Source organism: Triticum aestivum, chromosome 6A, assembly GCF_018294505.1.
Source record: "Triticum aestivum cultivar Chinese Spring chromosome 6A, IWGSC CS RefSeq v2.1, whole genome shotgun sequence".
NCBI lineage: Eukaryota > Viridiplantae > Streptophyta > Magnoliopsida > Poales > Poaceae > Triticum > Triticum aestivum.
Genome location: NC_057809.1, coordinates 437,742,602 through 437,758,207, shown reverse-complemented (window position 1 = coordinate 437,758,207; position 15,606 = coordinate 437,742,602). Strand labels below are relative to the sequence as shown.

The following is a 15,606-nucleotide window of genomic DNA, read 5'->3' as shown; positions in this document are numbered from 1 at the left end:
GCCGCCGCACGCCTCCATCGCCACCGCGCCTCCTCACTGTCCGGCGCCGCCGCGACTTCACCGCGCCGCCCTCGCCGACTCCGGCGCCTCGCCACTGCAGCACGTCGTCGGCGCCGCCGCTCTTTCCTCCACCGCGCCACCGCGTCGTGCCAGCGACCACTCCGGCCACCGCTGTCCCCGACATCTCTCGCAAGTCCCATTCTGGCCACCGCGACCTCCGATTCCGGCAAACCACGGAATCTGTGCCCAGATCCAGATCCATTAGGGTTGACCCCTGTTTTTCCCTCTAAGTCTTTTATTTTTGCATCCTGTAGCATTTTTCGTCATGCCATAACTCCGCGTCCGTAGCTCCGTTTTGTGTGCGCTATATATCGAAATGTTCGTCAGGATGTGCTCTTCATTTTGTTCCATTGCACCATGCTTGTTTGATTCCATATTGATGTCCTAATGACTGTTTCAAGAGTGCTTCATAATGTTAGTTCCTGATTCTTATCAGCTTATGAGCAATTGTCATTTTTGCCATGATTATTGTGTGCTGCATATGAACTTGAGCCCTACATGTGTTTTGGGTTATGCCATGCCATATTTACAGGGGTGTATGCCATGTATTTTTGTGATCAATGTGGTGACTAGCACATGCATGCAAAGTAGCTCTCGTAATATTGTTGTTTTCAGGGACTTAGAATTTCACTAAGTCTTTGCTCTGCTGTTATTTTTATGCCATGTGTTCATGTTGCTACAGAGAGATCCATGCTTCTTTTGAGTATGTTTAGTAAGGATGATTTGGGCATATGGTTATGCTCTATGCATCCATGTCCCTGTTTGCATTTATGGCGTACCCTAGCATGACTCAATCTTGCTCTACTTTTGCTATAAAATGTTCCTGGCAGATTGTTTACGTGTTAATCAATTTTGCCAAGGTTGTTGTAGTTGATCCATGGATGCTATGAGATTGTTCTTGTCATGGTTAGCTTCTTGATCATGTCTTCTTGCTGGGTGTATTCTTAGTTTGTAATTAAATGCATTGTGGTGAGTGCATCGAGCTTGCAAACATGCCTTCATAACTCTGTTTATGCCATGTCCAGTTTTTCTGCTAAGTCTGAATCTGTTAACGAAACTTGCTATGTTAACATGGGTGCCATCATGATTTCTGTGCCCTTTTGGCTTATGGTCAGTAAGGGACTTTTGTTATATGCTTTGAGTAGATTCATTCCATGCCTTGTGTTGCTATGTTCTGATCCCGTAGCATGTTGTTATCTTGCTCTAAACATTGCTTCCTGATGTTAATTCCTGACATGTTAGTATTTTCACTAAGTCTGTGATGTTGTTATCTTTTGCACTTTTGCCATGCTTGTTTGAACCTGCTATTGTGTGATTTAGCCGTATCTCAGTGGTCATCTTTTGTCAAGCATCTTGAGAAGATAACTGCCATGTGCTTTGTTGCTATGTTAGAGTGCAGTAGCTTAGTTTCTTGTTGCATTTTAGATGGCATCGTGGTGTTAATCGCATGATAGTGTCATTTTTGTTTTGCTTGCCATTTGCAAACCGTGTATCTGATTCCGGTGATCTTTATATCGATTTTGACTGAAATCAACTCATCTTTCCAGCGGTGCACTTGGTTTTCCAAGTTGAGGCCTGGTTCAATCTTTTCCCTCCGGAGCACGCATATGCATTGCATAGCACATCCCGCATATCATGCCATGTTTTGCATCATGTTGCTTGCGCATTGCACTGTGGTTGATTGTTGTTTCCTTTGCTTGTGTTCTTGCCTTGGGTAGAGCCGAAAGACGAGTACGTGATCGAGGAACCTATTGAGTACTCTTACGAGGATCAAGCTTACGTCAACTCGGAGAACTTTGAAGGCAAGATGACCATACCCTCAAAATCACTTCTATCTTTGCTTGCTAGTTGCCCGCTCTTTTGCCATGCCGCGATACCTACCACTTGCTATAGCATGCCTCGCATATTGCCATGTCAAACCTCTAACCCACCTTGTCCTACCAAACCGTTGTTTGGCTATGTTACCGCTTTGCTCATCCCCTCTTATAGCGTTGCTAGTTGCAGGTGAAGATGGAGTTTGTTCCTTGTTGGAACATGTTTATTGTTGGGATATCATTATTATATCTTGTTTACTTTAATGCATCTATATACTTGGTAAAGGGTGGAAGGCTCGGCCTTATGCCTGGTGTTTTGTTCCACTCTTGCCGCCCTAGTTTCCGTCATACCGGTGTTATGTTCCTTGATTTTGCGTTCCTTACGCGGTTGGGTTATAATGGGAACCCCTTGATAGTTCGCCTTGAATAAAACTCCTGCAGCAAGGTCCAACCTTGGTTTTACCATTTGCCACCTAAGCCTTTTTCCCTTGGGTTTCGCGGACTCAAGGGTCATCTTTATTTTAACCCCCCCCCCCCTGAGGCCAGTGCTTCTCTAAGTGTTGGTCCAAACTGGGCGATGTCTGACGCCCCCTGGGCAACCAGGGTCTATGACAACCCGACGTCTTGCCCATTCGGTGTGCCCTGAGAACGAGATATGTGCAACTCCTATCGGGATTTGTCGGCACATTCGGGTGGCTTTGCTGGTCTTGTTTTACCATTGTCGAAATGTTTTGTAACCGGGATTCCGAGTCTGATTGGGTCGTCCTGGGAGAAGGAATATCCTTTGTTGACCGTGAGAGCTTGTGATGGGCTAAGTTGGGACACCCCTGCATGGTTTTGAACTTTCGAAAGCCGTGCCCGCGGTTATGGGCAGATGGAAATTTGTTAATATCCTGTTGTAGAAAACCTGACACTTAACTTAATTAAATGAATCAATAGCGTGTGTAGCCGTGATGGTCTCTTTTCGGCGGAGTCCGGGAAGAGAACACGGTCTCATGTTATGCTTGAACGTAAGTAGTTTCAGGATCACTTCTTGATCTTTGTAGCTTCTCGACCGTGCTTTGCTTCTCTTCTCGCTCTCATTTGCGTAAGTTAGCCACCATATATGCTAGTGCTTGCTGCAACTCCACCTCACCACCTTTTCCTACCCATAAGCTTAAATAGTCTTGATCGCGAGGGTGTGAGATTGCTGAGTCTCAGAGACTCACAGATTACTTCCAAAACCAGATGCAGGTGCCGATGATGCCAGTCCAGGGGATGCGACCGAACTCAAGTGGGAGTTCGACAACGATTCAGGACGTTACTATGTTTCCTTTCTAGACGATCAGTAGTGGAGCCCAGTTGGGGCGATCGGGATCTATCGCATTTGGGGTTGTCTTTATTTTGGTTCTGTAGTCGGACCTTGATTGTATTCTGGTTGATGTAATGCTATATTTATGTATTGTGTGAAGTGGCGATTGTAAGCCAACTCTTTATCCCTTTCTTATTCAGTACATGGGATGTGTAAAGATTACCCCTCTTGTGACATGCCTACTATGCGGTTATGCCTCTAAGTCGTGCTCTGACACGTGGGAGATATAGCCGCATCGTGGGTGTTACAACACCGACTCTCAAGAGCACTGACGACGTCAAACCCAAGAGGCTTTTGCGCTAGCACGAGAACAGCAACGACAACGCCAACATGAAGAGGAAGAGCGAGTGTGTCTACACCAAGTTGCACAAGATGCCGATGCACAATGCCAAGAACAACAACTCCGTGAAGCTCAAGCACTTGAGGCGCAACAAGCCCTCGAAGATTCAAGTCGAGCCGCAGCCAACCGAGGCCGACAAGCTCATGAACAAGAAGAAGCACTTCGTGAAGAAATTCATGAACGAAGATTTCAAGCTCGCATGCATCGTCAAGTTCCTCAAGTTCCTCCTCAAGCTTGACAAGCTCCTCCACAAGCTCGCCAAGAACATCAAGTTCATCAAGAGCATGAAGACAATGGAATCCTCCATGACAAGTCCAACATGAGGTCAACAACCCTCCACGCCAAGAGCACCTCGAGTTGGACAATTATCAACAACATGGACGTCATCATCCTCGACCCCAACACAATGAAGAGCAACACTACGGCAAGCTCAAGTTCACCATGCCCAAGTTCAACGGAAGCAACGATCCCGAATAGTACCTATCTTGGGCATTGAAGGTCGACAAAATCTTTCGTTTGCACAACTATGAAGAAGAGAAGAATATCGCGATGGCATCCCTTGAGTTCCAAGACTATGTCCTCATTTGGTGGGAACAAGTTATCGAGCGCCGAGAGGCAAGAGGTGAACCACCCATCACTACTTGGGCGCAAATGAAGGATGTCATGAGAGCATGCTTTGTGCCTACCTACTACAACCGCGACCTCTTCAAGAAACTCCAACTACTCAAGCAAGGAACCAAGAGCATTGAAGAGTACTACAAGGAGATGGAGATTGCCATGATACAAGCCAATGTCACGGAAGACGATGAGCAAACTACGGCACGTTTCTTGAATGGACTCAGCCATCCTATCAAGAAGATCGCCGACTTCCAACCATACTCGAACCTCATCGAGGTAGTGCATCAAGCTACAAAGGCGGAACGTCAAGTACAAGACGATTTCAAGTATGCCAACTTCTCATCCAAGTCCTACGGCTTCTCCAACAACCAAGTTTCAACGACTCCAACACCGTCTATCAAGCCTTCTACAAGCAACATCGACAAGTCGAGTTCCAAGAAAGCTTCGTCAACTCCAAGCCATCCTCCTACTATGAGCAACTTCAAGCCGATATCTTCATCATCCTCAACCCCCACCGATGAGACCGTCAAGACGAGTTCCTTCAAATGCTTCACATGCGGAGGCCGAGGCCACAAGTCCTACGAGTGCACCAACAAGCGGACCATGATCCTCAACGACGACGACACCTATGACTCGATGAGTGAAGGAGAAATGGACGCTCTTGAGCAAGTCGCCATGCACCGGCAAGCGAACGATGAAGAGGAACAAGTCTTTTGCGATGAAGATTCAAGTCCCGCTCTTGTTGTCTCCAAGGTCTTGACTCTCCAACATCACCAAGAAGAAGACCAAAGATGCCACATATTCCACACCAAGGCCGGCATCAATGGACGATCCGTCAAGGTCATCATCGATGGAGGGAGTTGTCATAACCTCGCAAGTGAAGAACTTTGCTCCAAGTTCCAATTGCACAAGACGAAGAACCCACATCCATACAAAGTGCAATGGCTTAATGACTCCGGCACTATCCAAGTCGAGCATCGAGTACAAGTCTCCTTCAAAATTGGCGCCTACGAAGACACCTTGGAGTGCGACATCGTTCCAATGACCGTTTGCCACCTTCTCCTTGGACGCCCATGGAAATTTGATAGAGGAGTCCTCCACAACAACCGATCGAACCACTACATCTTCAAGATGAAGGGCAAGGAGTACGTCCTACGTCCAATGTCGCCAAGCCAAGTGATCGCCGACAAGCAAGCCACCCATCGTGGAGATCATAGTGAGAGAGCGAGCCACCAAAAAGAGAGTGAGCGCCACAGGCCCAAATCGAACACCTCCACAATGAGCGAAAAGAAGAACTTAGTCCTATTTGCCACCAAAAGTGAGATAAGAGGAGTGTGTGAGAACCCACCTAGTGTCCTACACTACGTCCTTGTGTGCAAGGACAATGCACCACAAACTAACACTTCTCACACTCTTCCTCTAGTGTTGTCTTCTCTTTTGCAGGAATTTCACGATGTTTTCCCCGACGAGCTACCTCCGGGACTACCTCCACTACGAGGCATTGAGCACCGCATCAACCTCATCCCCGGAGCACCGCTTCCGAACAAAGCTCCTTACCGCGTCAACCCCAAAGAAACCAAAGAAATACAAAGGCAAGTAAAGCATCTCATAAACCATGGACATGTGCGTGAAATTTTGAGCCCTTGTGCCGTCTCGGTCATTCTTGTGCCAAAACGAGACGGTAGCTTTCGCATGTGCTTCGATTGTAGACCTATCAATGCTATCACCATTCGTTATAGGTATCCCACTCCACGCCTTGATGATATGCTTGATGAACTTAGTGGTGCCACTATCTTTTCGAAAATTGATCTTAAGAGTGGTTACTATCAAATACGCATACAAGAGGGTGATGAATGGAAAACCGCTTTCAAAACCAAGTTTGGCTTGTATGAGTGGTTAGTCATGCCTATGGGTATCTCGGAAGCATCGGGTACTTTTATGCGTCTTATGAATCATGTCTTTCGCCCTTACATTGGTGTGTTTGTTGTGGTCTACTTCGATGATATCCTTGTTTTTAGCAAGTCTCTCAAAGAGCATGTCACCCATGTCCGAACCATTTTGCAAACTCTTCGAAAATAGCATCTCTATGCTAATATGGAGAAATGCCTTTTTGGCGTTGAGAAGCTTGTTTTCTTGGGTTTTGTTGTTTCTTCTAAGGGTGTTCATGTTGATGAGTCCAAGATCAACGCTATTAAGACTTGGCCACAACCAACCAATTTGCAACAAGTGCGTAGCTTTCTTGGCCTTGCGGGTTTCTATCGTCGTTTTGTGAAAGATTTTAGCACCATTGCTTCGCCTTTGCATGCTTTGAGCAAGAAGAATGCGCCTTTTGTTTGGGGACCATCCCAAGATACCGCTTTCAATGAGCTTAAGAATTTGCTTACTCATGCTCCTGTGCTTGCTTTACCCAACTTTGACAAACCTTTTGAGATTCATTGCGATGCTAGTGGTAATGGCATAGGAGGTGTGTTAACGCAAGAGAAGCGCCCCATAGCTTACTTTAGTGAGAAACTCTCCGGCGTGCAACTCAATTACCCCATCTATGACAAAGAGCTATATGCTTTAGTCCGCGTTTTGCATGAGTGGGAACACTATCTTCGCCCTCATGAGTTTATCATTCATACCGATCATGAAACGCTCAAGTATCTTAAGGGCCAAACCAAGTTGAACAAGCGTCATGCTAAATGGAGTGAATTCATTGAGTCTTTTCCTTATGTCATCAAGTACATTAAAGGTAAAGAAAACATTATGGCGGATGCCCGCATATGCATGCTTGTTACTCAACTTGAGTTAGATGTCATTGGCTTTGAGCATATAAAAGACTTGTATGAGCATGATCCTACCTTTGCTACTCCTTATGCCAAGTGTTTGACGCACACCTCTTGGGAACGCTATTACATCAAAGATGGATATCTTATGAGAGATAACAAGATTTGCATCCCCGAGTCTTCTCTTCGTTTGTTGCTTTTGCAGGAATCTCATGGAGGAGGCTTAATGTGACATTTTGGACGAGACAAGACGTTTGCCACGCTCTCGAAGAACTACTTTTGGCCCAAGATGTTTCGCGACGTCAACCGCGTCACCAACCGATGCTCTACATGTCGCAAAGCTAAGTCCAAAGCTCAATCCCATGGCCTTTATATGCCTCTACCAATTCCATATCAACCATGAGAAGACATTAGCATGGACTTTGTACTTGGTTTGCCTGGGGCTCGAAATGGGAAGGATTCCATATTTGTCGTTGTGGACCGTTTCTCAAAAATGGCACATTTCATTCCTTGCATCAAGATAGACGATGCTTCACATGTCGCTAATCTCTTTTGTAGGGAAATATTGCGTCTACATGGAGTGCCAAAGACTATCGTCTCGGACCGTGACGTCAAGTTCCTTAGCTACTTTTGGAAGACCATATGCGCCAAGCTCGGAATCAAGCTACTCTTCTCCACGGCGTATCATCCACAAACCGACGGCCAAACGGAAGTTACCAACCGCACACTCTCCGCTCTACTTTGAGTACTCATCAAGAAGAACATCAAGGAGTGGGAGGAGTGCCTACCTATCGCCGAGTTCGCCTACAACTGAGCAAGACACTCAACAACCGGCAAGTCCCCCTTCGAGGTCGTCTACGGATTCAACCCTTTGTCCCCATTGGACATTCTCCCTCTACCACTCCAAGAGTGCATCAATTTGGACGCAAGTGCACGTGTGACTCATTTCAAGAAGGTGCATGAAGATACAAGAAACACCATCGAGCGCCAAGTTCAACGCCTTGCGACCAAGCTCAACTTCAACAAGCAACCTATGGTCTTGAACATTGGTGATCTCGTGTGGCTACACTTTCGCAAGGACCGCTTTCCACAAGAACGCAAGTCCAAGCTTCGACCACGAGCGGATGGACCCTTCAAGGTGCTTGCACGCTTCAACGACAACGCCTACAAGATCGACATTCCACGCGACAAGTACTCCATGAGCGACATCTTCAACGTCAAAGATCTCTCTCCCTACCATGGTGATGAAGAATTTGATCCGAGGACGAATCTTCCCCAAGGGAGGGGAGATGATGCGGAGCATCCCAAGGTCATCTCGTGGACCTACCATCGTCTCACTGACCCATGACATGAGCACGCGCAAGAGCTCTCGAAGCCGAGGTGACATCACTCCTCTCACGTTTCCACTTCGATGCACATGAGACATGGCTACTACCTCATACGGACACATTGTGCATACTCAGATACCATGGACAAGCTAAGGAGCAAGGAGAAGAAGAAGAGGAAGATGGACGTGAAGACGGAGAAGAAGAAGTTCCAGGCTCCGGACGACCGGCCAGGATCGGACGTCCGACGACCTCTAGGCTCCGGACGTCCGACACTTCCACACCTGAGCCAAAACTACGGACTTCTGACGCTCCACGGACGATCGACGCTCCTAGGACGACCGACCCCGACCGGACGTCCGACCGAAGACCACCCGAGCCGAATCTACGGACGTCCGACAGGCACCGGACGTCCGGACCTTCGCGAGCCTCCGGACGACCGGTGACCCCCGGGCGTCCCCGACGCCTGTGTGCTGTTTCATGTTGGGCCGCAGCCCATGTACCCCTTCGCCCCCCTCTTTGCACTAAGACTATATATAGAACTCCTATTCCATCTAGCTAGGGTTAGCATTGGTTTAGCTCATTTGAGAGATAGAGCATTGCTCATCCACATCGGATCTACTCCTCGTGAGAGACCGCGACCTCTTCGGAGAAGATCCCTTTGGATTCAAGACCTCCTCGCGGAGAAGAACATCAAGACCTCCTCATGGAGAAGACCGGCTACCCTTGTATCGTCCTTAGTTGTCCGTGGATCGTGTATCTTCTCTTATGTACTCGAGGATCTAGCATATGTGTGACTTATTCTTGTTGGTTTGAGTGTTCTCTTGTGTCCCCCTTGTGATTTTCCCCTCGTTTCCCTCCTCGTGTTCTTCGTGTTCATCGCGGGATCCGCTCCTTTCGTGAAAGATCGGCCATCTAGGGTTCCTACCCTACATCAATCATTGTCGCTACTCAAGCGACATCACTACTCGGTATTACTTAAACTAGTCGGTGGTTGGCGTCATCTAGTCATTGTCACCCTCCTCCTCCTCCTCCTTCGAGAGAGAAAGAGAGAGATCGTCGAAGTAGGCGCAGGGGTCGGACTCACCAGCAGAAGCTACTAGCTGCGCTACTTCTCATTATCGGAAAGTGTGGGGTTGTACTCTTGAAGGATGTGCTTCTCGTGGCAAGCTTTGAGGGCAGAGAGCCGCATCATAGTGTCGATCAGGTTCTCAGGTTCCGACACCGGCTCCGGCTCGGTCTCTACGGGATGGTGTCATTCACCGGGCGAGGAGAACAATGGGGTCGACGTCCTCCACCTCCTTCAGCCGAAGGAGGAGGTTGGATCCCCCGCGGCCATCATCGACGCCATAGGAAGCACGTGATCTCCCACGGCCACCAGATCCATGATTGGACGCGGCCCAGATTATCTATATTGGTTGTTATTTTGGCAATCATGGTCATATGACGACACTGTTAGAGTTGCTCTTAAGGCTGAAAAAAATGTAAGACATGTTAGCCGCTCCAAAAAAATGAGCCATGTTTGTGCTGGCTCAAATTGTACGAGTTGAGCTTAATCTAGGCCAACTCCTTCGAACTTGATTCGTTTGCAGCCTCATCATGCGTGTTTGCCTCCTCTAGTCATACATGATGCATCATGACACGCATTATATATGCACAAAACAGTTTAGAAACTAGGGAAGAACTTTGAGTTGGTCAGCCGTGCGCTCGCATCGCGGCCATGGGATCCACACACGTTCTTTTCGACCTTATCCTCAATGAGTCCATACGTTTCTCGTCTCCTTCCTTCTTCCCCCTCGCCCCTTCCGCGTGCACCACGGACGGCGCCATCGCGGTCTCACAACACCACCACAAGACCCCCCACACACACACACACACCTCACGCCGACCCCGCTAGCAGCTAGCACCTCCCTCCCTCGTCACCGTGGCAGCGCACCCTTGTCGTTCTTAGCAAAGAATTGCACCTCCAGGTTGCAGCATCGTCATTGTCGTCGTTTGACGATTGCAGCTTCCTTGCACCCTGGTCACAACTTTTTGCGATGCCGGACAACAAATTCTGTCGTTGGTTCCAGCTTTTTGCACCTATAGTTCCAACATTGACAACGATGGCGTCGCAGCTGCTCTCGTTGGTTCCAGCTTCCCTCTCTGGCCGTTCCAGCGTATGCTATCGCCGGTTCCAGCATCAACCAACATGGTCCCACATTACCAAATTGTTATCCCCAGCCTCATCGGAAGTGGCTCCAGCTCATGGTCGCCACGGTTGCAGCAACCCTGATGGCCGGTTCCAGCATGCATCGCCGCAGTCGCTATGTCCAGCATCGGTGGCCACCCGTTGGAGGAGCCGCAACCGGCAGTGGCAGAGTTGTATCTGTGTGCAGCAAAGCTGCAAAGCTCATGGTCGCCACAGTTGCAGCAACCCTGATGGCCGGTTCCAGCATGCATCGCCACAATCACCATGTGCAGCATCGGTGGCCGCCCGTTGGAGGAGCCGCAACAGGCAGTGGCAGAGCTGCATCCGTGTGCAGCAAAGCTGCAAAGGCATACGGAAACTGCAGGCGCGAGCGACGACTTGGGCGGCATTGCTACAACAAAAAGCATTTTCTGTTGTGACCATCGACAGAATTTGCTACAACTAATGGTTATGGTCGCTATCGGCGATGCATATGTCACGATGCTGCGGATGAGGCACGCCCTGCTGCAAGCAGGGGCTCGAGGGAGCGGGCGGCAACACTGAGCGTTCACGCAGGGAGAAGGAGCGAACAGACCGAGCATTTTTGTTGGATTTGACGGTTGGGGGAGAGCACATCTACGGACGCACAGCGGCCGGCCCAAATTTCCGCCGGCCGAACCGGCGCCTACTACTGCCCTAGAAACTATCGGAAGAAAATCCCTTGCATAAACATGTCGTGCAGGTGTGCTTTTCCTTGTTGTCGTCCAAATGCAAACTGAAACAACTCTCACATTTTTCAGGTATCGCACCAAGCAGCAAATGCCTTTTTCCGAAAGCGAAAGTACAAGTTTATCAGCTTAACTCCCCAAATCTGAACTTCTCCAGATCTTCCCAAAATGTGAGGCTCGGCAAAATATCACCATCAGCTTCCTGATTCATTCATCCGAAAAGGCTTCCTGATTTGTTTGGTAACTGCAAGCATTTTAAAAGGCCTGAGAAGGTAAATAAGAAACATTAAGGTTCTTTAAATAATCCTTACTAAGGGAAAGATCAATACTGGAAGACAGGTTTCCTTTTTAAGTGGCAACAGATGCCATTACGTGATAAACCCGCCACCCCATCATTGCTACTGTTGCTACCAGTTCAAACACCTTAGTGACACTATAAGACATGTTTTCTTGCAATAATGCCTACACGATAGAAGGAGCACATTTTCGACGACATTGTCACATCCATTTCTTTCAGCGAAGGACAGATCAAGGGTTTCAGTTTTCAACCTCAAGAAAACATGTCATTGCTTTCGGGTTCCATATAAACACAAAGGGGTAGCAGAAAATTACACCACGATAAAGCATTTTTTACTTCACTTTTAGGTGCAAACCGCAATACAAAACTACCAATTATCTAATTCATCATCTATCCATCCTTAAGTAATTTATAACAAATATCTTCTCCAGAAGTAATGAGCAACATGCACCATAGTCGCATGGATTAATTATATCAAGAAGTAGGAGCGAGTAAAAACTACAATTACAGGGAGACTTACATTGCTCTCAAGTATAACTCTTCCTGCAAAGAAGAAAAATACACGCCTGCCAGTTATCCTATTAGTGATGCCCGCCACTACCTCTCCCCTGTGAGTGCTGGCCTCCCTGTTGTTGTGGCCTTCTTCCAGATAAGGACGAGCTCCCCTGATTAAACTGCCCAGAATTGAATTGCATAGGACGCTGACCACCACCTCCATGTGACGATGGTAGGCGCCCATATCCCTGAGCATTAGGCAACCCAAGGTGCGGCAGCCCTTGATCCCCGGCCAAGTACCCAAGATTACCAAAGTTCCCCTGCCCCATCCCCAGTTCAGATGTTGGACCAAATGGAGGATTTACTTGTGGTCCACCAAAAGGCATTGGATTTACAGGCATTCCGCTCTGCGGAATAAACTGTGTTGGGGTCATGGGTATTCCATTGAGGAATCCACCAAAATTCTGATTCTGGTAATGTTGCCGGTATTGATTGGATCCACTGAGTATGTTCTGCATAATATTAGCTGCAAGAGCAGCTCCGTTAATTCCCATGTTCGGGTACATAGAAGGTGGAAACCCACCAGGCCAAACCACATTTGGCTGCTGTGGTAAGAACTGGTGTGATGGGTTAGGGAAGCAGCCACCAATCTGGTCTGCAAACTGAATGGCTGATGCCATAGCAGGATTCAGTGTGACTGGTGGTGTCATTATTGGTACACTCGTACGTGAACGTCCCGAGTTATCAGCAACAGGAGCCATATCTGAGCGATAAATACGGTGTTTTGATTGGTGAGCTGGTGTTGCTACATCATGGGTCCTAGGTATACCCTTATGGAATCCAGCATCCCTGGGCTGCTTCCTCTTCTTATCACCAGAATGCTTCTTAGAGTCAAGTTGCCTATCAGTCTGCCCTTTTGCCAGCCGTAATGATCTTTTGTACTCAGCCTCTTTCTCGTCATCAGAAAATTCAGGATCATCTGTTTGGTCCTCAATATTATCTCCTGATCCATCATAGCCTTTGGTGTATAGCTCCTTCACATTTAAGATATGATTTGCAAATTCCATAACAAAAGAGACAGCAGTTCCAGCACTGATCCCAGAAGGGACTTCTTCCACAGAGTTATACCGCACGAGATAGTATGGGTTTTTTACTGGTCCAAATAATTCCTCAACAATACCAAGTGGTGTCCTGCTTTCAGTTATCCAGAGTATAGAACCCTCATTCAGGGGATTGTGTTGCGCTGACCCTTCAACAATCACTCTCTCACCCATGATCTAGTGTGACAGCAAACAGTCAAGATATGGACCGTACAGGAAATACACTGTGTATTATCTAAAAAGAGGAAATATAAATGTGCATTTCATTGACTCTATGACTAAATGAGAAGCCTTGTCTATCAATAAAAATCTCAAGCACCATACGGGAGAAGTATGCTAATACAAAAATTCCATTAAAAATGGTACTCCCTCCGTAAACTAATATAAGAGCGTTTAGATCACTACTACTTTAGTGATCTAAACGCTCTTATATTAGTTTACAGAGGTAGTACTAGATAATAGTTGCAATACAGGAAATATGTAAACACTGTCATCCAGAATCCCAAAACTCTACTGATACGGTCAAATTATCATAGTGTATACAAATACAAGTCCAACAGATTTCTAGCTTTTCCAGGCAAATAATCTATACATACACAAAATGGGAGGTGGCTGGCTGAATGTTCACCAGATGTGAAATAAAAAAGAAGTGCTAATAGATTTTTGTTCAAAATAAATGAGAACAAGACTTTAGATGAAAAGTCAAGTTCAACACAAGACTTACAGATGAAATTGTTCCCACTGGGAGTGCCTTATGATGTGGTTCCAGCTGGACTTCGATCTTCGGCACTGGAGGAAGGATCTGCAAGGTATGACATATCGATATTATAATAGGCATACTAACAACTTATTTTGTAAACATACTGGATCATACCATTAAGTTACTCTTGTATTATATCTACGGTTTTTAGCAATTGATTATACAGGTTGTAGCAACAAATCAACAATTGAGCATAAACTTCTACAACACCGTAGATATAACAAATCAACAAGTTAGCACACTGTATAAACAATTGAGCGTAAACTTCTAATCAATTGTTGATTTAGCTGGAGTACTATTAGCACACTGTATAAACAATTGTTGATATGGCTGCAAGCTCTTGTATTAGGAGTACTATTTTGTAATATTCATCATCTAATAGAGCTTGATTGTAAAGTCAATTGTGCTGATTAGAGGAACTGTAACTCGCTAGCAAATGATTCACACTCTACTACGTACTATATGAAAAAAATGCACAAGATACATCTCAATACCTCTGCTTCATGTTTGGAGTTGACATGACCCTTCGATGCTTCCTCCTCCTCCTCGTCTTCGTCATCATCATCATCATCATCATCATTGATTCCAACCATCAATTTGCCCTCCTCAATGAGGGCCGCCATGTCACCGACACCACAATGGTTATTAGCCCTCTGCTCTTCCTCATCACTGCTCGACGAGGCTTCACTTGACTCCTCCCCCTCCTCATCGTCATCCTCTTCCTCCTCCTCACTACTCGAAGTAGCCTCCCCTGATTCCCCATCTTCCTCCTCGGCCTCGCTCTCCTCCTTACCCTTGCTTCCTCCATTCTCCGTTTCCACTTCCGCCGAGACTTCAGAATTCATCTCAGCATCACCGGAAGCCTCGCCGTTGCTCTGGTCCTCCCCCTTGCTTCCTCCACCTTCCACTTCCTTTTCCAACGAGACCTCGGGAATCATCTCAGCACGAACAGCAGCTTCGTCTTTGCTCCCCTCCTCCCTCTTCCCCCTTCCGTCTTTCAGTACCTCTTTCACCAGAACCTCAGAATCCATCTCAGTGTAAATAGCAACTAGCTCGCGTGCTGGGAGAGGCGAACGCGTTGGCGGTACCGGCGGAGCTGAGCGGTGACGCCGGGGGTGTGTAGCGAGGGCACCGCGCCGCCGGCTCGACGGGAGCGCAAGGGGAGAGGCGGAAGGCGCGACGGAGTGTGACAGTGGCTCGGGGTGGGGCTCGAGGCAAAGCCGCAAAGGAGGGTTCAGTACTGCGGGGGGGCTATGTGGGGGTTTTGGGCTAGGGTTTTGTTGCGGGATTCGCCACGGCGACCGGGGCGGTGAGCAAAGGAGACGAGGCTTTCGAGCCCAAACGCATCTCAAACGTCCTGGGTGGGCTTAGAGCATCTCCAACCGTTCGCATGGATTAGAAAAAAGCGCCGTCTGAAGGCGAACCGATGATATTTTTGGTCTGGGGGCGATCAAATTTCCAGCTGCCATCTTCAGACGTTTTTTATGAACATTTTTAAAAAGACATTCGACTAAAATTCGGCAAAAAACGACATAGATTCGGCGATATTTAGGCGTTCCACATTTTTTTTTACATATAGAAACATAAAATCGACTAAAAAAGAAACAAAGGGCCGCTGCCGCGCCAACAGGTCGAAGAACTTGCCGAACACCGCGTAGTTGCCATCTTTGCCGCCGCCGTCATCGTCCTCCTTCTTCACACGGCCGATCCTACTGGATCCCTGCCCGGGGTCGCCCTGGCGGACTGGTTTGGGCGGCGGCGACACGTCGTCGTCACTAT

General features: G+C 47.5%; 1 protein-coding gene across 2 annotated transcripts; it reads right to left on the bottom strand.

The window, feature by feature from the left end:
• Window positions 1-11,215: 11,215 nt before the first annotated feature.
• Window positions 11,216-15,104, bottom strand: LOC123127783 (H/ACA ribonucleoprotein complex non-core subunit NAF1). Of its 2 annotated transcripts, none has more exons than XM_044547626.1 (4): window positions 14,322-15,099; window positions 13,792-13,869; window positions 11,993-13,244; window positions 11,216-11,418 (listed from the first exon to the last, which is right to left on the bottom strand). In XM_044547626.1, exons 1-3 carry the CDS (start codon window positions 14,856-14,858, stop codon window positions 12,054-12,056), a joined length of 1,806 nt encoding a protein of 601 aa, XP_044403561.1. In that variant the 5' UTR covers window positions 14,859-15,099; the 3' UTR covers window positions 11,216-11,418; window positions 11,993-12,053. The 2 variants fall into 2 exon arrangements, with proteins under 2 accessions (XP_044403561.1, XP_044403562.1); XM_044547627.1 differs by having other exon boundaries at window positions 11,404-11,438; window positions 14,322-15,104.
• Between the last annotated feature and the right edge of the window lie 502 nt (window positions 15,105-15,606).